Source organism: Peromyscus maniculatus, chromosome 5, assembly GCF_049852395.1.
Source record: "Peromyscus maniculatus bairdii isolate BWxNUB_F1_BW_parent chromosome 5, HU_Pman_BW_mat_3.1, whole genome shotgun sequence".
NCBI classification, from domain to species: Eukaryota; Metazoa; Chordata; class Mammalia; order Rodentia; family Cricetidae; genus Peromyscus; species Peromyscus maniculatus.
Window position 1 is genome coordinate 96,762,860 of NC_134856.1, and position 24,658 is coordinate 96,787,517.

The window sequence follows — 24,658 nt, forward strand, 5'->3', positions numbered from 1 at the left end:
GTAAGAAATATTTTGGAGGTAAATCAGCAAGACATGGAGCTCTATGTGAGCAGGAGAGGTGAAGGATGATAAGAAATGGAGAAGGCATAAAGTTGTCTAGTAGGTATTCACATGTGTGAATCATAAGAAAGATTAGAATATACATTTGATTTGGAGGAAAATTCATAAAACAAGCATTGATTGCATTTCTATGGTTTTTTACATTTATTTATTTAGTTGAAGGAGGCAGGCATGTGTGGAGGCAGAGGACAGCTTGCCAGAGTCAATTCTTTCCTTCCATCATGTGGGTCCCAGCGATAGAACTCAGGATCAAACTCAGGTCATCAGGCTTTGTGAGGGGTGCCTTTCCCCACTGAGTCATTTCACCAGTCTTACTCTTTTCTATATTTTCCATAAAATTATATCCAGCCACCAAAGAGATTTAAATAAAATAATAATAGTAAGGCCTTGGACACAGGTCAGTGATAAAGTACTTGCTAAACACATTCTAGGCCCTGGGTTCAATTCCAAGCACAAGAAGACAAAATCATATTTATCTCTTGCTGTGGGATGGTCTGTATGTCAAATTGCTCTGATTGGTCAATAAATAAAACACTGATTGGCCAGTGGCCAGGCAGGAAGTAGGTGGGACAAGGAGAGAGGAGAATTCTGGGAAGCAGAAGGCTGAGCCGGAGAGACACTGCCAGCCACAACCATGACCAGCAGCATGTGAAGATGCCGGTAAGCCACCAGCCACGTGGCAAGGTATAGATTTATGGAAATGGATTAATTTAAGCTATAAGAACAGTTAGCAAGAAGCCTGCCCCGGCCATACAGTTTGTATGCAATATAAGTCTCTGTGTTTACTTGGTTGGGTCTGAGTGGCTGTGGGACAGGCGGGTGACAAAGATTTGTCCTGACTGTGGGCAAGGCAGGAAAACTCTAGCTACAATCTCTATGTAAAGATATTTCCTGAGTATATTGCATTTTTATAATGATTGTGCATAGCTACTGTATCTTTACATTCCATACAACCAAGATATAAGAAGAACAAAGAAACAGTAGGACCTCAGAATTCAGATAGAGCTTCAAGTAGAGTTTGTATTTTCTGCAGAAAGTCACTATAAAGTCCAAGACTGACACTATATTTGCCCCTTAGCTATTTTCTGCTGCCCATGGTAAGACTGGATTTGATGATGATTACTAACTAAAGCTAGATTTTATTAGATGAAGATGTAAATGAGCTAAAAGCCAGAAGAAGAATAAAAAATATAAAATGTGAAAATAGATGAGAAATTCATACATTGTGAGGTGTGGGAACAAGCCTTCTCTTGTTCAGTAAATAACAGCGCAGAGGGGATCCCAGAGTAAAACATCCCAAAGTGATATTCACACTTACCACTGATATTGCAAGGACTTTAAAAAATCACAAATGAGAAATCTGATGTGGTGACACATGCCTGAAATCCCAGCCCTGGGGAGACGGAGGTGGGAAATCATGGGTTCAAGGCCAAAATGGGCTGCTTGGTGAGACCCTGTTATAGGTTAATTGTCAATTTGACACAACCTAGAATCACTTGTGGAGACAGTATCAATGAGTGATTGCCTTTGATTGCCTTAATTAATGTGGAAGGTATAGCCTGAAGTAGGCAGCACAAGTTCCTGGATGGGGATCCTGGATGCTAGAACACTATAGGAAGCTACCTGAGTATTAAACAGTTAATTCATTTCTCTCTGCTCTTGACTGTGGATGTAATGTAACTAGCTGGCTAACTTCCTGCCACCTTGATTTTCCTGTAATAATGGACTGTAACCTAGAAACATAAGCCAAATAAAGCTTTTATCCCCTAAGCTGTTTTTGTCATAATATTTTATCATGGTGACAGAAATGAAACCAGGACATCAACTCACAAAAAGGAAGAAACAATATTATAAGGCAAAGCTGTTTTCTCTCACCGAGCATATTTCCCAGAATGGAATTAGACAAATCAAACAAGGATATGAAACAAAGGTCAGTGAAAGACATGGATCTACAGCCACAGAAACTAAATTAAACAAACCATTTCCAATAGACCTCCTCCAGCCCACACAAGCAATGTTTCAATGCCAAGTGACATTTAATCTGGCATTGCTTACCAGTGTTTACCATGAGTACTTATGGTTTGTGGTCATATTTATTTATGTTTCCAGAATTAAGAAATAGAGGTGAATGGATGTCCACTTCCTTCCTCTGCCCAAGCGGGTCCGGAGTCAAGGGACAATATCTGGTTTGACAGACAGGGTTGTGCCCGTGATGATAAACCCTGCAACCATTAGTCCTGCCTGCTTATGAATGGTATACAGGCTAGGAGGAGTCTCTTCCTTGTGGCCCGTGTGAATCTATGATGAACTTTCATGGGGTGAGAAACAAAGAGGGGCAGCACCCACACCCATTCTGCTGGAGGTGCCCAGGCGACTGGAGGCAGTGAGTCCGGAGTGGTCAGATTCGAGAATCCAGATTATGGTCTCTTGGCTCCTTGAACTCCGGTCTTAAAAAACATGACAGTGACAGGTCTTCAGGCAGAAGTCACTGCATTCATTTGCTGCTAACATTTTGTGTAAGACAAAGACCCACTTCATCCAAATATGAGCTCCCTCAATCATCTATCCTTTGTTAAAACTATGGACACAGAGCCCCTGAGTACTGACGGGCACAGGACATCTAACACTCATGAGTTTTGTGTTAATTCACTTGTCACAAGGCACAAGGACAGGTTAAGAAAACAAAAAGTAATAAATTCAGCACAACTGTTTTGTTAAGGTTACCCAAAGTCCAACATGGTCTTTCCTGCTCAAAGCTAAAGGAAATTCTGCTCACTGAATTCTAGATAATACAGAGAACTAGAAGCTATCAGTGTGTGAATTATAAAGGAAAAGTATCAGAAGAAGAAAAAAGTGGACTCAAGGAAAATGAGGAAGACCTTTAGAGGCTCACAGAAGGAGAGAACAGAGAGCTGAAAAGGACAGATGGACAGAAAAGTGGTGAAGAGAAGGAAGCCAGGCCAAGCCTTGCTCCAGCTTCTGAATAGGGGGAGGAGAAGAAAAGACCTTGTCGAAAAGGCAATCCAGTCACTCTGATGAGAAGATATTGGCAGTCCTTACCACAGGACAAGTCCAGATGTGGCTCTTGTGACACTGTGACTTTTCTGGTGGAACGGGTCAGCACTGCAGATCAGTTCACCACAGGGCTGTGGCTTGTTTCCATCTTCATATTGTTGTTACACTAGTTTATTTTACTTTTATACTTTGAAAATTTCATAAATATTTACAGTGCATCTTAATCATAGCTGGCCCATATTTCCTCCTTGTAGCCTATCTCTCTTTCTAGCTCATAATTTCAAAAAGAAAAATAAGAGAACAATATAATTGCATCATTTCCCCCTTCCCTTTCTTTTCTCTCTAAACTCTCCCATGTACCCCCTGATTTCTTTTAAGTTCATGGCCTCTTTTTTCATTAATTGTTGTTATATACATATATGTATATACGAAGCTACTGAGTCCATATGCACATGGCTGTGGGGTTATGCTCTGGCTCATGGGCATCCTGCCAGGGGCAACACCTCAAAGAAAAGTGTTGCTTCTTCCCATTGCAATCATCAACCACAATAGCTACTCAGGTAGGTCGTGAGGCCTTGGGAATATATCCCATCTCCACTCTGGACTTTCTAATCAGCTTATCTTATGCAGGTCTTGGGCAGTTAACAAGAGCTGCTGTGAGCTTATGTATAGTAGACAAGTCATGTCTGAAGGACAGCATTTCACAGCTCTCCTTCCCCAGAAGGAGCCTACCCTGGGGTCTGATAACAGTGAACCGAAACAACCACAATTCAGGGATGTATTCAATCTGCCACACACTAAGGATGAGAAAAATCTCTGGGAGACAGTCATGGAATGAGAGAAGGCCAAACGCCTATTCAAAAACTGAAAGAAGCTGGAGGCTTGGCCCAAGAACTGAAGCACACGGAGAAAGGAAGATCAACCTCAGTGCCTGAGAGCAGAGTTCATTAACTGAGAATAACTCTGGAGTTTGATAGCCTGGAGTCCGAGGTCAGCAGGTAGATCAAACTCCAGAGTCATGTGTGTTCCATGAAGTTCACTGCTGTATAATTAAAAAACTCTAAAATTCCAACAGATTACTTGACATACATGGCCACATCCCCTATCCCCAGGAGGGTGATTGTGATTAATGCTTAGTAAGTTAGAAAGGTTCACTTATAGAAATCACAGTGACATGGTGACTTCTAATATTCCCAACACACTTAAGAGACACTCACTGGCTAGCTACATTAGCCACCCAGGCAATACCTGGAAGACTCTGAGGACTGAGAGAAACTACCCAGCTTAACAGACTACAGAGGAAATGTCTTCAGCAGTAGCTTGAGATACACAGAGAAGGAAAAAAAGTAAAATCAACTCTGATAGGTATTGGACATGTGTCTAGTTCAGGCTATGCAGAAGCATAAATCTCCAGGAAGACAGGAATGCATGAGTCCAGCTGGATCCCCTCTCAGCATATATCTGACAGGCTTCAGTTTTCTAGGACCCAGAATGAGGCCACTTCAACACTTCTTTTTTTGTGTGGGCCCCTTATGTTCCTCCTTTATGCACATCTTATAGTAATATTTTTGATTTTAAAGTTGATTCTGTGATAATTTCATACTTTATCATATTTTATTTTTATTCTTCATGCTTTTATCAAATTTTGCTGTATAACTTTTCATTATTGGACAACCTTTTTTTTTTTTCTATTTTTCTTTTTTGGCCCTTCAGGTTTCCCCGTTTTCACTCTATGGCATGCTTAGTAATATTTTGACTTTATTTTTCTCTTAAACATTATTTTATGCTTTGATTTTATAATAATAATTTTCTTACATTCATCCAATTTTGAATTATAATGATTGAATGATTGAATTATAATCCAATTATAATGAAAATCTTTTTTTCAGTATTTCTTTTTTAGTCTTACTTTTTCCTAATATCTTGCTTTTTTCCCTCTTCCCCATCATACCATTCTTCTCTATGTCTCTTGTTAGTTTTCATTTTATTCATTTAAACTGTTTTCTTCTCTGTATTTTTAGCTCCTCCATATATTTTTTCCTTCATTTACTCAACATTTGCTTAACTCTTCATTAGTTGACATTTCTGATTTATGGCAATTAATGGTATATCAGTGGGTCTTGATGTATTGTAAGTATATTTTTATATATTACATGCATTTGGTATTGTTGTTATCACAAAAGTCTGTTTTTTTTTCTCCTTGAGTGATTACCCAAAGTTGAACTCTCATGAGTGGGCTATTCACTAAGAAACTTCCAAAATAAAACTAGAAGAGATATCCAATTCAAAAGCTATGCAAATTCTAATATAGAAACAAGAAACATTAAAGGCAAGGCAACACCGCTGCTCTAAGAGATAACATCTCAACTATTGATTTCAAAGACAGTGGAAGTGGCAAATGCCTCATGAGGATCTTCAAAGTTTGTTGCCAAAAATCATCAATGACCTAAAGCAGGAAACAAACAAACAGACAAATGAAGTAAGAAACTCAATCCAGGATCTAGAGAGGAATTCGGCAACACAGAGGAGAAAGTCAGTAAAAATGGAGAAGGTTAGTATACAGGGTCAAAGGTCAGCTAAGTGGTAGAGAAATTCAGCAAAGAAACCTAAATTAATTAATTCTTCTCTTGTATAATGCATCCCAATTGCAGCCCTCCCCTCCCTCTCCTCTTCAGTCCCCACTCTAGGGAACCTAAATTTTAAAAAGCATAGAAGGAAATGTTGGAAATGAGAAACCCAAAATGAGTCAAATAAAAACCACAGGGGAAAGGATCTTCAATAGACATGATCCAGCAGAAGAAAGACTATCAGTGATGGAAGCCGACGGAATACTGCATCTGAATATCAACAGGGGAAAAAGAAGTGAGTATGGTCCCAATATCTAAGAACTCTGGGATGTAGTCAAAAGACCACAACTGAATTTCAAGGAAAAATGAATGAGTTGAGATAAATACTACAAGATACAAAATTTAACCAATAAAACTATGGGAGGAAAAAAAAATCCAAGTCTAAAGAAATAAATGATCATTGAAATACAATAGATACTTAGAATCACAAACAGACATGACCAGAGAAGAACTTATTTACATATATTATAGTCAAGATGTCAAAAATACAAAGTCACAACAGAAAAAAATAACTCATTTACCAAGGGAGAAACACCAGACTAGCATCAGATATATCACCAGATGCCCCCCACCCCAATTCAGGACTGCATATAATGATATATTTTAAGTTCTGAATGTAAAGAATTGCAAACCAAGACTGCTGTATCCAGCAAAGCTCTCTGTTAAAATCAGTGGAGAATTAGGGCATTTTGAGACAAGCACTAACTAAGGTAGTTCATGACGACCAAACCACTGTTGCTGAGGGGAGTTAAAGAGTTCCTCAGAAAGTTAGACATAGGTCTACCTCATTTTCCAGCTGTACCACTCACAGGCATACACCCAAAGGACTCCCTATCCTACTCTAGAGATACCTGCACATCCATGTTCACTGCTGTTCTAGTCACAAAAGCTAATAAATGGAAACAGCTTAGATGTCCATCAACTGATGGACAAATAATGATAATGTGGTACATTTACACAAGGGAACATTCTTTAGTTCTTAAGGAAAATGAAATCATGAAATTCACATGTAAATGTATGGAGCTGGAAATTATCATTCTGAGTGAGATAATAACCCAGACCCAGGAAGGCCAATATCATACATTATTTTATTTGTGGATATTAGATTTGAGTTTTTAGATATGTGTGTCTAATTTGAAATACACGTAGAGGTCAGGAAACAAATAAGGGGCCATAGGGAGGGGAGGTTTTCAATGGAGGGAAGATTGAATACAGTGATATAAAGAGAAAAAGTGAATAACGGAACAGGATGGGTTAAATCCCTGTGGGGTATGGCAGGTCAGGGTAAAGGAGGGTCTATTGAACTGGGAGACATAATTAACTCCAAAGACCATCATAGAAAAAATTACTACTGTAGCAATTTCCTAAAATATAAACACACACACACACACACACACACACATACACACACACACACACAACTTAAATAGAGTTACCTTATAATGTGACAATAGTGCCTTTAATATATACCACAGGTTAACAGATTGAAAAGTCCAATATCAAGATTAAGTTACCATTATTTCAGTTATTCAGTGAGGTCCTCTAGACTCCCAAATAGTACAGGCAATTGGCATTTGCTCTTGGTTACCATTGAGAACTCGATGGTAAGACCCTATTGCTGAAGACACCACCTATTTAAGTCATAGATGATGGAGAAATCAAGGTGCACTAACCTGGAAGCCTCATTCCTCTTGACTAGCTCTGAGTGCTGAAAGGTGCTATGCATGCTACCAGAAGAGAAAAGTAATCATCACTCTTACCCAGTTATGAGCCCTGTGAGCTACAATAAAGATCCGCCTGGCAAAATATGTCCATTGGTGCAATAGTGAAAGACTACCTTAGTAGTAGCTCTCGTTAGTCATCTCAATAAAAACTCACTGGTTCACCAAGTTGATCATTTGTGCAATCTTTGTCTGCCATGGCATCTTTTCTAGGATGAGTAGATGTATGCGTGCCTCGTCTTCCCAAGAAAAATCTGTTTATGATATATGCTAACATCTGTATCGGCTAACAATGGTCTTAGCATACATAATGGAGACTCTCTTGTCTGTTTTGATGTCCCTCAAAATTTTACTAGCCAAGCTACTAGAAATTCTGCTAGCAAATGTGATCATTTGACTATGGTGGAGGGATTAATCGTAGGAACTATAAAGTCTGTATATTTAAGTTTAAATTATGAACAGTTAAAGTGACTTTAATATTTTGTTTTAAATTTCTTCTCCTCTTGCTCCTCTTGCTTCTCCTCCTCCTCTTGGCTCCTTCTCCTTTGTTGTACTCTTAATCATTGTCATTTTCTTCACAATATTATCAGAGTTAATAATATCAGTTAACTAAATTGTAAAATTAGAAGTGTTGACACTATTCCATATTTTAAATCCTCTTTCATCTCAGTAGTCATTTAACCAATTATCTAAAACTTCTCTCATGGTATGTGTGAGAAACATTTTTTTCCATCAAAGATAGTTAGCTCAATAAGGGTCCTTCTTCTTCTCCTTCTCCTCCTCCTCCTCCTCTTCCTCCTTCTTCTTCTTTCACTTTTCAACAATTAGCCAGCTTGTAAAATTGACCTCCTCCAAACAGGATGAGGACAAAGTCATCACCTTCACCAGGAATAAAATACAGAGTCCATTTTGGCCGCACATGCTTGCTAGCCTGGTTTGGGTTCTGTGGATACTGTTTTTTCAAAACGAGTTTGCCTTGTTAAGTCGCTTTCTCTTTGGTCAGTGTGTTTGGTGACACCAAGAATGCTCATTCCAATGTATTTCCCTGAAATCAGGACTTTCTCTCCTTTACACTGCCTCTAAACCATGGCTTTGGTTGATCAGGTGTTTCAGGGCTACTCTACAGTTGCCACTCTTACTCTTCCAATTTGTTTTCCACAATGTGGAAACATTTACTCCCCAAAAACACAAATCTACAGGACATAACTAGCTTATCTCCACTTCTACCTCCAACTTCAAGTACTTCATAATCCACTTTTTTTTTATATAAGATTCATAGAATTGACTCTGTCCTGCCACATCCAACTTTGTGTCAAATAAGGTATTTTGGTGGCATATAGATGCTGCTCAACTTATGCTTTGACTTACTACATTTTGACTTTATTAAAGTGCCATAGGACCTTCTTTTCTGATGCTGTGATGAATCAGTGAGTGCACCTTCCGCCATGGGATCACTGAAAGAAACAAGAAATCCAGTACAAAGTATCCTACTGCTGTATTATGGTATCTGGTATATTAGGTGTAATATATGCGTTTTTGACTTTTTGACTTACAATATATTAAAGTGAAGGGAACATAATCCTATTGTAAGTAGAGGAGCACTTGTACACACATCTGTCTGTCTGTCTATCCTCTATCTCTCTATCTCTCATCTATCTATTCACCAGGCTAAGAAATATGTGTGTATAACTTAGCACTTAAGAGAGTGTATGGTAATTGTTGGTACATGTATTGCTCCTCCTCCTCATCTTACAGAGAAGATTTTGCTCACTTCACCTTTGTCCTGAGAATTTGTAAGTATTTGAATTCAGAACTAATAATGGATTTGTGTGGTAGAGGAAATTTCAAGACAGCATAGTTCTTAGGCTGTGTCATAGTTACTGTTGACTGCTTTTTATCTAGGATTACAATGAGAGTGAACAGCAAAAAAAAAAAAAAAAAAAAAAAACGCAGAAAGATATGAAAAAATATTCAGTTTGTTGAGGAAGGAGGATAAGTGAGTTTAAATTTGCTTACAAGGAGGGTCCAGAGAAAGCAGCTGTAATTATTAAAGAGATTAGTGCAATTAAGAAGAATCCCTGACAGTGGTCCAGAGGGTGCCTAGACCGGTCTACTCTAGTCACCAGCCTAGCAAATAACCTAGCTGTCATCATAGAGCCTTTATCCAGTGACTGATGGAGCAGATACAGAGATCCATGGCCAGGCACCAGGCTGAGCTCCGGGAATCCAATTGATGAGAGAGAGGAGAGATACTGCAGGCGAGGGACGTCGAGATCATGATGGGAGGATGTGCAGAGATGACCGGCCACACTAGTGGAAGCCCATGAACTGTGGACTAGTGGCTGTGGAGCCCCCATAGGACTGAACTAGGCCCTCTGGATACGGAAGATGGTTGTTTGGCTCAAACTGTTTGGGGGGCACCCAGGCAGGGGGATTGGGATCTGTCCCTGGTCTATGGGCAGGCTTCTGGAACCTGGTGCCTGTGGTGTGACACCTTGCACAGCCTTGGTGTAGGGGGAAGGGGCTTGGACCTGCCTAGGCTCAGTGTGCCAGGTTCTGCTGATTCCCCATGGGAGACCTTGATTTGGGGATGTGGGGATGCGGGGTGGCTTGGGAAAGAGAGCTGTGGGGTGGGAGGAGGGAGGAGGGGGGATCTGTGGATAGTATGTGGAGTGAGTAGAAAATTTCTTAATAAAGAAAAATGAAAGAAAAAAAGAAGGAGAAGAAGCCCTGAACTTCATACTGGGACAATAGGAAAGGTACTTTAGGAGTAATATGCCAACCACTGAGGGTTCCAACTTGTGGGACAAATTCATTAGGAATTAGAGAGTGCCACAACTGAAGGAATTCTTGGCTAGAAATGAACCTCCAGGAAACTGTTTTATCATATTCATCTTCCAAGACACACAGAGGCCATCGGAACCACGGTAGGAGGGGAATATCAGGCTGCCTGCAGAACTCTGCAGCACTGCTCACAGGGTACTGGTTTTCCAGGAATGCAAAATGCAAGAGTAAAAGGGTCATGGATGCCCTTGTACTAAGATTTCAGAAAGCACTGAGGCCAGGCATTGGTAGCAGGTTCTGGTTTTCTGAAAGGAGACTCCCCAAAGGCCATTGTATAAAGCTGTAGAGGTGAAGCCTAGGGTTTGGTATTTGCCCTTCTGGGTTTCAGCCTTGCTTTGGCGTGATCTCCCAGATACATTCCTGTTTCTCTCTTTGGGTATGGGAGTTTGTAGTCTAGCCATAGTATATTAGATGTATATATCTTGTTATGTTTGTTTCATGGAAGCTTAGAGCTAAGAGATGTCCTTGAATCTCAGAAGAGACTTTGGGTACCAGTATTGGGACTATTAACACTTTGGGGTGGTTGTGGTTAGAGACTGGTTAAACGAAATTGCACTTTGAGATGGTTGTCAGCCTATGGGCATCAGGAGCTGAAGTTCTTGTCTTAAAAGTGTCATGTTTAGGCTTCTGCAAAGCCCCTTTCAGCTTTCCCTTCTAGCCTATCTCTATTCCTTTGTGACTCCTTGCTCACCTCCAGAACCACTTCCTGCCAGGGAACCAAAGCCCCCAAACATGGCTAGGATCCAGATTAGGGCAGCAGTAACAAAATAATGGATCATGCACCCAACAAAGGAGAGATGAGACATCTACAACAAGAATCACCTCAAACATCATAACTCCAGTTGTCTAGATCCCAGCATCTCCTCTAGAATCCAGAAAATTTATTGTAATAGGCCATGAGAAAAGCAATTTGTCAAAAGCTCAAGAAAAGGACTTCAAAATAGCAATTATGAATATGTTCATAATTGATATGAATGAATGCCTTAGTGAAGACTGAAAACACAAGCTGTTGAATAAAAGAATAAAAACAACTCAAGTCATGAATATAGAATTTAACAAAGAAATAGAATCTCTAAAGAAAAACCAAACTGAATAAAACTTGAAATGAAAAACTCAGGAAGCCAAAGAAAAAGCTCATAGGTAAGCCTCAGTAGCAGTTTAAAAGACACAGAGGAGAGAATTTCAGGTCTTGAAGATAATGTAGAAAAATGGATAACTCTGTCAAAGAAAATGTTAAATCTAAAAAAGTCCAGGCTCAAACCATCCAGGAAATCCAGGACATCATGAAAAGATCAAACTTATGAATGATAGGTAGACAGTAAGGAAAAGAAACCCAGGTCAAAGGCACAGAAAATATTTTTTACAAAATCATAGAACAAAAGTTTCCTAATCTAAAGAAATAGATGCCTATTAGGGGAGAAGAGGTATACAGAAAACCAAGTAGATAGGACCAGAAAAGAAACTCCCCATGGACACTTGGCTCAGTCTGGGAGGAAGGGACTGGACCTCCCTGGACTGAGTCTACCAGGTTGATCGCAGTCCTCGGGGGAGGACTTGTCCTGGAGGAGGTGGGAATGGAGGGTAGGCTGGGGGTAAGGGGAGGGGGTGAGAGGGGGAGAATAGGGGAACCCATGGCTGATATGTAGAACTGAATGGTATTGTAAAATAATATATATATAAACTCCCCATGACACATAGTAATCAAAACACTAAATGTACAGACCAAAGAAAGCATACAAAAATTTCAAGGGGAAAACACCATGTTACATATAAAGGCAGACTCCTTAGAATAACACCTGACTTTTCAACAAAGACTATGAAAGCCAGAAAGGCCTGAATGGATGCTCTACAAGCTATAGACACTACATATGCTAGTCTAGATCACTATACCCATCAAAACTATGAATCACAATCATCAGAGAAAGAAAAACATTTCACAATAAATATGAATTATAAGCCAATTCTGTCCACCAATCCAGCTCTAGAAGGAAAACTTTAGTATGAAGAGAAGGCTAACTACACCCAAGAAGACAGGAGGAATAAATAATCCCAGAAAAGTTAATAAAAAGATGATGAAAAGCATACCATAAGAACAAAATATCAGGAATTAGTAAACACTGCCCAATTATAACTCTTAATATTAATGGTCTCAATTAAATCAATAAAAAAGACACAGACTAAGAGTTTGTATTAGAAAACAGGATCCATCTCTGTTGCATCCAAGAAACATACATCACCATGAAGCACAGACATCACCTTAGGATAAAAGGATTGAAAAAGGTACTCGAAGCAAATGAAACCAAGAAACAATTAGGCATACCTATTTTAACACTGGAAAAACTAGGATTCAAACCAAAACTGGTCAAAGAGATAAAGAACACTACATACTCATTAAAGAAACATCCACCAAGAGGACATTGCAGTTCTAAACATTTATGTGCCAAACACAAGGACACTCAGTTTTGTGAAGGAAACACTACTACAGCTAAAATCACATGAATGAGTCTAACACAGTGATAGTGGATGACTTCAATGCCCAGCTCTCATCAATGGGGAGGCCATTCTGACAAAGACTAAATAGAGAAACTGATGAGTTAAAGAATGCCATAAATCAAATGGATCTAACAGACATCTATAGAACATTCCACCCAAACACAATAGAATATACTTCTTCTCAGCAGCCCATGGAACTTTGTCTAAAACTGACCACATATTAGGATGCAAAGTAAGTCTCAATAGGTATATGAAAATTAAAATAATTCCCTGTATCTTACCTGAGCATCATGGATTAAAGCTGGATAGCAACAACAATAGAAACAGCAGAAAGTGTACAAACTCATGGAAGCTGGACAAAAATGAGTGAAAACTGAGTTAAGACAGAAATCAAGAAGGGAATAAAAAGCTTTTTAGAACTGAATGAAAATAAAAACACAATATATCCAAACCTATGAGATACAAGGCTGTTCTAAGAGGCAAGTTCATAGCACTAAGAGCCTACATTAAGAAGAGACCTTATATTAATAACAAACACTTGAAATGTATAGAAAACAGAAGAAACAATACCCCCAAAGAATAGGTCAGAAGAAATAATCAAATTCAAGGCTGAGATCAATGACATACAAACAAACAAACAAGCAAACAAACAAACAAAGAATCAATGAAATAAAGAATTGGCTTTTTGAGAAAATTTGAGGATTTACAAACCTTTAGTTAAATTAACTAAAAGACAGAGAAAGATTATCCAAATTTATAAAAGTGGAGATGAAAATAGAAACACTATAACAGACACCAAGGGAAGTCACAGAATCATAAGGACATACTTTTAAAATCTGTATTTCACCAAACCTAAAGAAATGGATGAATTACTTGATAAATATAATCAAAGTTAAATCTATATTAAATAAAAAAATTAAAGACACATAACCCCTAATGAAATAGAGGCCATAATTAAAAAGGAAAAACCCTGGGCTCATTGCATGAGTTAGCTGTTTGAAACCTGGGACTTATGCAGGGACACTTGGCTCAATCTGGGAGGAGGGGACTGGACCTGCCTGGACTGAGTCTATCAGGTCGATCTCAGTCCTCAGGGGAGGCCTTGCTCTGGAGGAGGTGGGAATGGGGGGTGGCCTGGGGGGAAGGGGATGGGGGCAGGAAGGGGGAGAACAATGGAATCTGTGGCTATTATGTAGAACTGAATAGTATTGTAAAATAAAATAAAATAATAAAAAAAAGGAAAAACCCAGGGTCAAGTGACTCCATGTAGAATTCTACAGCTCTTCAAAGAACCAAAGCTAATATTCTTCAAATTATTCCACAAAATATAAACTGAAGGAACATTTCCAAATTCTTTTTATGAAGCCACTATTACTTGATATCAAAACCACATAAAGACTCATAAAAGAAAATTATAGACTACTCTTCCTTATGAACATAGGTGTAAAAATTTCCAATAAAACACTTGCAAACAGAGAGCAGCAGAATCGAACCTGGATGAAAGTGGCACACTGCTGATGAGCTCAGTCAGTGGCTGGTGCTGAGGTCCCATGGTAGGTGGGTTCAGTGTGGCCTGAGTGGATGACTACTTGGAGATGCCTGTGGTTAGGGTTAGACAAATACAGCTTATGAAGATCCATCTGTGGTGCTGAACTGCCAGATCACAGCCAGCCTCTGAAGAAGATGCTGGGTGAGATATGATAGATAAGTTGCTGAAGGAAATTTCATCCCAGTAAGATCTCAAATTATCTAAAAAGTCTAAGGGTTTTAAAATGGGCTTGTTGGTGGATCTGACAAATATTTGAAGGTTCTATCTATGATGGAATGCCATGGAAAAAGAAGGAATAATGTACATCAAACTTCAGTGTAGAGGACATGGAAGGAATGAATAAGACATTCATCCACCTGTGCGAGCAGTTTAATGAAAGAAGACCACTCCTGTATAGGTTTCCCTGTACCTGTGCTTTCAACCACACAAGTTTCACCACATGAACCTTTTTGGTGGAGAAAATGGACTGGAGTTTTGAAGCAGCAGTTACTATGTTTGCCCAAGCCAGACCACCAGGCATCTCTAGGGTGATTCACTGAAGGAACTTTCTCATCACTGTGGTGACACAGAGGAAGCCCCACCACCTCTATTGACACACTGGCACCTTGAAGACGATGAAGCACATGAAGAGGAAACTGCAAATGGGAATCAGAACCTGGGTCAAGTGCTTCCTTTGGCAAAAGGAGAAAAAAAATGGTCAAAACCAGGTGCTATTTTCTTAGAAGACAACTGTTAAAGGTGAAGCTCAAGTAATATTTCAACAAATGTTAGGAGAGGGTCAGAAGGATTGTCATGAGTTCTGTGGAAGGGAAGAGTCTGGGCTCCCTGGAGCACAGCCTGTTTCCATGGACAAACAAAATATTAGACCTAGAGTAGAAGCCATGTAAAGTGAGCTGGAATGCAGATGGTACTCATTACATGATGTTGACTGATGGCACAAATGAATTATTTGTGGTTGGCAGAGATAACTTAGTGTTTCATGTTTCAAATATGGAATTTCCATCATTTTGAAAAGATCTGTGTATGCATTACTCAAACATTCCTTCAGATGGGGAAATGATCAACAGAGTGAATAGACAGGGTGTTCAAAGATATTTGATATATACGACATAATTGAATTCAGTGCACAATCAGTTGGAGATTGTTGATTTAATATTCATCTACGGTGTATTTTACACAAAATCATAAATCTTTAACAAGAAAAAAATGAAGACAGGGCCCACGGTCAAAGAACAGGAACCATTTAGTGCCAGAAATAAACCAGTTTTTGACACCAATATCTCAAGAAAGTTCTTGGAAGGAAATTTTGCTGAAGAAGTCACCTGTGAAATGGGTGGGCTTACTTTTCAGCCTATCAGAAAACATAAGCCTGGCCAATCTGGTGAGTTTTGGAATGGAAACCTCCCAGCCTGAACTTTGCAGATTTCTCCTTAAGAGGACGGGATAAGAAGGGTTGCTTCTTCAGAGCGTTAGCCTTCTTTGTTGGCCATTATGAAAGATCCTTTGTGCCAGCCAAGGTGACTAAAGAACTAAAACAGTATGACCACCAAGGAACAGAATGCAGGTTTGAGAACAGCAGCTAGGTTTTCATGAGGCAGAGGACAGAAAAACCTTTTCTGAATGCCTACAACACGGCCATGGCCGTGTCTGCAATAGCATTTCCAACCCTGTCACCAAGAAGATGCTGTTTAAATACATTGACAGAAAAGCCACAGTGGCCCAAGAATAGACGCAAAAGTGAACAAGCCTGGGCTGTGACACAGAGCTCACGCCCTCCTCCCCCCCCCACCTGTCAGTGTAGGCTCAAGAGGAGAGATGAGTGAGAAGAACGCTGTGGTCTCAGTTTTGCAGCTAGGGTAATTAAAAAAATAAGTGTGGCTTGATGCTAGATCATGTTGGACCTTTTTTTAAAATTTTTTTTATTTAAAGGGAAGACATGTAGCCAGTCTGTATATATTTGATACATTTGGTTTCTCAATGCTACAGTTCATCATGGACCTAAATAATTTACCTATATCTGATAAATTCAGCCTTACCTTGTGGATTCTGAAGATTGAAATATCCAAAGGTTTAAATGAGACTGATGTCAGTGATGAAGAGGCCTTATTTATATGTGAATGAATAATTTACATTTGACTCATACCTCGAAATCTGGAACTGTCAGCACAAAAAAACCATTGAGCTTCTTCGATGTTAGATTTTAAGTTTTCCTTTTTAAAAAATACTAGGCAGTAGCATTACAAGTTCTTGCTGTCACTTATCACAGGTTTCCTATATTTCTGAATTTTCCATACTACTAACAATGACAAGGCCAAGTATTGTGCTGTATTAAACAGTTGAGTTTGGCTATCCCACTTGAAGAAGCTTTTTTTTTTTTTTTTTTTTTTTTTTTTTTGAGGGGGGAATTAAAGTTAAACAGTAACATCCCATCTTTTTGTGAATTGTATCCTTTCTTTAGAAACTATTCTGGATGTTCTACCTATTTCTGTTGTTTGAACCACAGTGTCAGATGCCCCAGGTTCTCATCCTGGCAATGGTTTTGAGTTACTTCATGGCACTCAGAGATGGAGCCCCAGGTCCGTTATGTGCTGCTCTCCTGGCAACTCTGCTTCCTTCAGATTCCAGGGCTTTACCTCAGTGGCATCATTACACACCCTCACTGCCATCTCTGGGAGTGATATCAAACACAAATGGTGTTAGGTCCCCCAACAAAGCTCAAAGGCCATGACAGCTGACTGCTTAGGTTAGAAGGTAATGTCAACTGAAGAAGGTGTTGTCGCTGGGAAATGCCAGCCCATCGCTGGACAGATGCAGAGGCATGGCAGAGAATGAACACGGAGGAAATGAAGACATTGCTCCCAGAGCCACAGCTGCTCCTGTGTGTGGGGATGCTATTTCAGTAATGTGCCTGCATTTCAGTTTTTACTGCGGACAGAAGGCTTAACGGGCGGCTAATGGTTCCCTGCCATTGTTAAGAAACTTCTGAGTGGCTTGGGAAGGAACTCAGAATTTGTTATTAGCAGCTTCATGTATTTGTTTTTAGAGACACAGGTTTGAAGTGAATGTAATCAAAACAAAGTTTCATGATCTAAGTTACGTAAACATTTATGTATAAGGAAATTCAACAGTGTATATTTTTCTACCTCTACAGCTAACAGTGAAAACCCAAAGGAGTCACCCAGCAGACTGAGTATCTGGCAGCATTTTTATCTGACATAGCACAGATTAACCAAAAATGTATTTATATACACTTGAGTTTTAATGCTTATAAACAGTTTTCTCCTGCAGTGCTTTTTTATATGGAATACTAGGGCTGTACTTGGGCTTCTCTCTCTGTTGTCCCTAAGTTATATAGTATGTAGCATATTTATTCAAAATGCCATTGTGATTTTTTTTCCCTTAGAGTGCTTTTGTACATTTGGGCACTAAAGAGATTTAAACACCTAACTTCTATAATGACTACTGAGGGGGAAATCAGCGAGATTCCTCCCATCTTTTACAAGGAGAACACAAAACAATGACTCTGTGACTCCAGGTATGGTGGTGCCTGCCTCCCCAGGGTCAGCAACTTTTCGTGCCATAGGCAGTTTGCCTCTGAGCTCAAAAAGGCAGAGCCCTTTTGCAGATATAAAAGCAAGCTTTGCCAATGATCTCTAATAAAGATGGTATGGTAATTACAACCTTTAAGCGAGTCATGTAAAAGGAGCATCGTGTAGGACATACTTTTTTCCAGTTTATCTTTTCCTTTCAATTATGGTGATGTTATAATCATTGGTATTGTAAGCACATCCAATGTAGTCTCCAAACAGTCTCCCAACGTGTCATAAGGGTCACTCGGGTTGTTGGAGTGAGAGGCAGGACTTCAAAATAATCCAGGAAATCTTTCCTTCTCAGCTCAGTTGACAACAGCTGTTTCCTTAAACCAGAGTTTCCTGGACAATAATAAGACTTTGCCTTTATGAGTTATCACATATAAAAGCTTCTTTTTTTGGTTTGGAAAAGTATGAATGACTACTGCCTGGATGGCTACATTTGCTTTCCATAAAATGCTCAGAAATGCCAGAACATTCCATCTCTACTATGTGTATCAATATGTATTTTAATAAAACTACTGATGTAAAAAATTTGCAAATATATTCAAGAACACATCAAAAAGATTAACCACCATGATCAAGTTGGCTTCATCTTGCAGACTCAGGAGTGGTTCAACATATGAAAATCAATAAATGCAGTCCATAGTTAAAGGAAAGAAACATGATCATCTCTCTAGATGCAGAAAAGGCCTTTGAAAAGGATCCAACAGTTTCTCATGATAAAAGTCTTGAGGAAACTAGGTATATAGGTATATAAAGGGCATAACTCAACATAATAAAGGCAATTTATAGCAAGTATACAGAAATCATCATCTTAAATGGAGACAAACAAACCAGGAAGAACAAGACAAGGATATCTACTCTCTCCATATCTATTCAATATACTACTTGAAATCACAGTTAGAGCAATAAGATAACTGTAGGAGATCAAGGGGATACAAATAGGGAGAGAAGAAGTCTAAGTATCCTTATTTGCAGATGAAATGATTTTATATGTAAATGACCCTACAGACTACACCAAGAAATTTCTATAGTTGATAGAACACTTTCGACAAAGTAGGAGGACACAAAATTAACATATAGAAAGTACTAGTCTTCTTATATATAAATGACAAGCATCCTGAGAAAGAAGTCGGGACAACAGCAAAATAACTCTAACCAGCTAATGTAAAGACTTGTATAATAAAGACTTTAAGGCACTGAGAAAAGAAATTGAAAAAGACATCAGAAGATGGAAAGACCTCCCATAGAATTAGAAGAAAAAAACCAGCTTCAACTTCATATGGAAACACAACTCAGAATAGCTATAATAATAGCTGAATAATAAAAGAACTGCTGGAGATATCATCATCCCAGATTTCAAGTTGTACTACAGAGCTATAGTAATAAAAATAGCACAATATCTCATTTGAAAGTCACTTTTTCTGAAGTCTAGATGTACACGGTTCCAAAAAATATGCAACCTGCCAAGTAAGGGCTAAACAATTATACAGTGCTACTCAGCTATACAGGACCTGTGAACCATGGCAATCACTAGCATGACAAGATATACGTAATGGTGCAGTAAGTGGCACTCACATGTTGGTGGCAATGGACAACTATCTAATTGGACTTAAGGCCAACTTAACAGGAGAGAAATCAATGCTTGGTGCTGGAAAGCTAGTCCAGCTAGTCCAGGCCTACTGAAATCACAGACCTTAGCAAAGTTACTGCCACTTGGTTCATCTAGCATAATTCTTTACTATGTTCTATATCCTATCCTTATACCCACAGATAAATGTAGCTACCACTTCCCCCACCAAAGAATCAAAGACAACCATAGAAAACACAACTGGATAGAATACAGAGAACAATGGATCATGGGGCTCCCAATCCCAGTGACAAAATTTATTACAGCTCCTGAATCTATGGCTCAAGGAACATCAAAGGAGAAGTGGAAAGACTGTAAAAGCCAGAATACCAGGAAGTCTGATGTGAAACAATCTCTCCTAGAAATGACTGCATCAACAAAACCAGAGCAATGATAATATCAATGAACATGTTAATATGGAAAGAGAAAAATTTCATGGGATTCCATCCCTAGACAAAGAACTAAAGGAGAATTAGCTCCTCTTAGCGATGATCTTCTTTATTTGCTGTCAAATGCATAGTGGTCAGCCTGAAACTATTTATACACAAACAACAAAAATGGACTCAGTAGGTTGTATTGCTATGTATTTGTGCATACATGTACATACATGGATAAAAACTAATGGAAGAAAAAAGACTATCAACTTGAGGATGTTGGGGCATGGGAGGGTTTAGGGGAGGTTAACTGGGAGGGACTAGAGGAAGGAAAGAGAGAGGAAATGTGATATTCTATTTCAATGAAAAAAGTGAAAGATCAAAATAAAAGGATATAAAAAACCGAATTTTTCTAGTAAATAATTGGAACTAGAAACAGACATCCTGGGTAAGGGAACCCAAACCCAAAAAGACAAATATTTCATTTTTTCCCTCTTAAGTTTTAGATATGTGTGTTTCAATTAGAATTATCCTAGAAGTTATGTAGCTAGCAAGGGATCAGGGAGTAAGTGGGGATCTTCCAAGGAAGGGGAAATAGAATATAATGTTACAAAGCGACAGAGAGGAAACTAGACTAGCAGAATTAAAGGTGGAGGGTGACAGGAGGACAATGTAAAGGAGAGAATATGGGGAGGAACAACTAACAGTAAGGCATTTTGACAAGCTATATTGACACCTACTACTGCAAAAGCTTTCTAAAATATATACATACCTGAGAGTAATTTATATGAAGCCATTATATAATAGGGGAGAAAATGCCCCCCCCCATAGACATCTAATGCTACTAAGTAAAACCTCCAGTGCCAGGAATAAGTTACATCCTGGTGAGTCATTGGCCAAATGGGTCCTACAGCCCCTGACAGACATCACAGGATATTGTCAAGCTTATTAGTTACCCTCCACAACCTGATGATAAGAACCTATTGTTGAAGACACTACTTACTTATGTCATTGAATGTAGAGATATTGGGCTAGAAGCTTCACCCCTATTGACTAGTGTTCCTGGTACTGGAACTTATTTTGCATGCTGCCCGAGGATAAAATTAATCATTAATATCATGCAGCTACAAACCCTGAGACCTACAAAAGCAATCTGCCTGCAATATATATTGATGTGATAATAGTGCAAATGTTATGGGGGTAAATAACCACTTTTTGATTGTATTTAAGACCTATTCCATGTGCTGAAACCCATGCCTGACATGATCAAAATATATTTTATGGGCACTTGAGTAGTGTCAGGTGTGGGTTCTATATCATGAAGTGGGCTTTAAATCCAATCAGATATTGGTTGGTTACCCCTACAAGTACTGTGCCACTATTGCCCTAGTGCATCTTGCAGGCAGATCATTGCTGTAGATCTAAGGGTTTGTAGCTGGGTTGGTGTTTACCTCTCATCTTTGGCAGCATGCAGAGCATCTTCCAGCACCATGAACACTAGTCCACAGGGGTGAAGGCTTTGGGTAGCACCAGCTTGACTTTTCCAAGTTCAGTGAGCGATGTAGGTGCTATCTTCAGCAATAGGACTTTACTGTTCGTGTGTGGAGAGCAACCAATAGCTTTGGCAATAGCCTGGGCTGCTTGATGATTGAACATAGCCACGACATGACTCTTAACAACATTCTGCTATACTTATAGACCAGTGACTTGTTCACCTATCATCAGAGATGCTTCCCCCTTTAGTAGATAGGAACAAATACAGAGCCTCATAGCTGGGCAATGTTTAGAGAATGAGAGCTCTTGAGACATGCAGTTCTCATTGGAATGTCTCCATCAAATCACCATCCCCCCCCCCCCCCCGCCTCCAGATTTCAGGGAACACTGAGGAAGAGGAGGTAGAAGATTGTAAGAACACCAATGAAACAGCCCTCTAAGCACAGCAGGGCTGAAGCACACACACACACTCACAGAGATTGTGGCAGCACGCACAGGCCTGCATGGGTCTGTGCCAGATGGGATCCTAGTGCGTGAAGAGAAGTGGACACAAGCCCACATCCGTAATGCAGAAGCTAGCTCCAATTGATAACCACTCAGAAATAAAACATTGTTTCTCTCCAATGGAGTCTCACAGGGGATACAAACCACTCTTAAGGGCAGAACCCATGACCAGCAGTAGATGGCTAACACAAAATAAACTCAACATCATCTTTGGAGGCTCTTTGTCTTATAATGTTTTGCGAGGGCATTTCTTTCTTTCTTTTTTTAACCTTACAGGTCCTTTGCGTATATATTATACCTTTTGGTTTTGTGTTTTTATGGGATTCCTGTGTATATGAATATGTGTCTCTGCGTCTCTGTGTTTTCTTTTTCTTCTTTCATCTATGCTCTTTTTCTTCTGTTTGTTTGTTTTGCCTTATGTTGGTTTGGTTGTTCTTGTTTTATCTTACATTATTGTTATTCTTTAGGTATCTGTTTTCCAATGGGAGACAAGAAGAGTGTGGATTTGGATGGGAAGGGAGGTGGGCAGGATCTCAGAGGAGTTGGGGGAGGGGAAATCAAATTAGGCCTGGGGTGATGCAGCAGGAAACTGTGACTAAGAGTTCCATGTGGATTTCTGGAGGCTTCAACCACAGCATGTGAGGTACTGAGTCCACAGAGCTGCACAGAACTGGCAGATCCTGAGCTTCACACACATATCCATAGTTGGTAATAGAATTCCTTACTAGAAGCCAATGAAAGCAACACTGAATTTTCAAATCAGAAGGCTGCATAGAGAACAGCTGACCCAGGGAATTTATTTACCTTAAAATACAAAATCCAATGCTAAAGGCATACTAGTTCAAGGTAAGAGAATTTTAAAACCATGAATAGCTCTGAGAAGCATTCAGTGGCACATTCATGATTCCAGTGACATTCTCAGCTTTTGTAATCTATATCTTCTAAGAGCATTTATCTAGGCAATTATTCTATCTTATACCAATTGACAGTGGTTATAACATCAATGTCTTTGGTGATTTATCTTACATTCTCTGTAATGGCTAGCATTCTTACTTCTATGGCTCTGTTATCTACTCTTATGACCCAACTATTCCTGGCTAACTGCTCCAAACGCAGTTACTTGAGAGAAATGCTGCTGACTTTTGACTAAGAAAGATAACAGTTTTTGAACACAGGAAAGTGAAAATTAGAGACCTTACCATTCAAGGTAGTTTTCTACAAACGCAGACATGGGGCTGATCTGCACCGTGTAGGTGTCATTTGCAGAGTACTCAAAGAGTCCGTAGTACGGGTTGAAGAGCTCCTGAGACAAGAGGAAGAAGAACTCTCGAGAAGGGCCACTGTAGTCCAGGCTGCAAAGGAAACACAGGTCCAGGAAGCTCACTTTTGTGATACTTTCTTATCCAGATCCTAGTGAGGTCTTTCAGGTATGGGGCCTGAGAACAGAGGGCAGTCTCTCCTCTTTCTAGTGAACTCCAAGTGGAAGTATTCATTTATAGTAGAAAATGAAGGTGTAGTAATTATTTTTTTTTTATTTTTTATTTTTTTCTCTGAGTAGCCCTCACTGTTCTGGAACTCACTCTGTAGACCAGGCTGGCCTCGAACTCACAGAGATCCACCTGCCACTGCCTCCCAAGTGCTGGTATTGAAGGTGTGGGCCACCACTGCCCAGCCATGGTTTGGGGTATTTTTTAACCAAATGTCTATGAATGAACTCCTATGGTAGTTGTCTTTAAACTTTTCCCCTTTTCAGTCATCAAATATCTATAGGACAAAACACACACCTAGTCCATTACAAACAAGGCCTTATTGTGGGAACATAAGAAAAATTTCCTACCAAAGTATGTATATTTGTGCATGTGTGTGTGTGTGTGTGTGTGTGTGTGTGTGTGTGTGTTGTGTAAGTTTGTATGTATGTATATATGCATACAAGCTTACAAGTACATTTTCATTTGCCTTTTAGGTAGTTACATTACACACTTAGGTGATTCATGAAGTCATAAAAAGCACACAAAAACTTTGGTATATAATTTGATATATGCATTTGGAAGAAAGAGGTTCCCTCACCTCAAGAATTTATGACACCTACAAAGTAAATATCCAGTGTTTCAGGATTTTAATTTATATTATACTTTGGACATGGGATCCCAGACTCTGGGACATGCCAATAACTCACATTTCTTTCTTCCTTCCTTTCTTTCTTTCTTTCTTTCTTTCTTTCTTTCTTTCTTTCTTTCTTTCTTTCTTTCTTTCTTTCTTTCTCTTTTTTCTTTAAAGAGCAAGGATTGAGAATTCCCATGGAGAGAAAACCTTACTGATAAGATATGCTCCGAGTCACTTTAGACCAATGTTTATAGCCCCTCTATTCTTCCCTGAGAAAAGTGACCCCTCGTTCCTGGGATTTGATTTCCCCACATTGATCTATCTGAATGAAGCTCCTGGCGCCTCACCCCTCCTCGCCAACAAAGGTGATGTAGAGCTTGTTTCTCTGGAGCTCCTTCCGGGAGTATGCCATCACCTGATTGAAGGTCCCCTCCAGCAAGTGGTCTCGGCGGATAATGAGCCTGAGAAGAAAAGGTGATGGTGAATGAATGCACTGAAGTCAGGGTGCTGAGCACTGTTGAATGTGAGTCATGAGTGCTCAATATTATGCTTCACTCATTAGCTTCTCTAATGAGAGAGGAGAGGACAAGAGAGGTTCTATCAGTCTGGTACTAGGCTTGATATATACAAATAGCTGACACACGAAGAATG

At 39.4% G+C, this 24,658-nt stretch overlaps 1 protein-coding gene and 1 pseudogene across 6 annotated transcripts in view; one reads left to right on the plus strand and one right to left on the minus strand.

The window, feature by feature from the left end:
* The window catches only part of Hecw1 (HECT, C2 and WW domain containing E3 ubiquitin protein ligase 1), a 277,118-nt gene that overhangs the window by 20,243 nt on the left and 232,217 nt on the right, over window positions 1-24,658 (minus strand). For all 6 annotated transcript variants that reach the window (XM_042278238.2, XM_042278239.2, XM_015998717.3 and 3 more), the window contains 2 exons: window positions 24,355-24,468; window positions 23,104-23,256 (listed from right to left, as the gene is read on the minus strand). In XM_042278238.2, the coding sequence (XP_042134172.1) occupies window positions 23,104-23,256; window positions 24,355-24,468 (267 nt within the window). The remainder of the gene's footprint in view (window positions 1-23,103; window positions 23,257-24,354; window positions 24,469-24,658) is intronic.
* LOC102926408 (mRNA-capping enzyme-like) lies at window positions 8,869-16,038 on the plus strand (annotated as a pseudogene).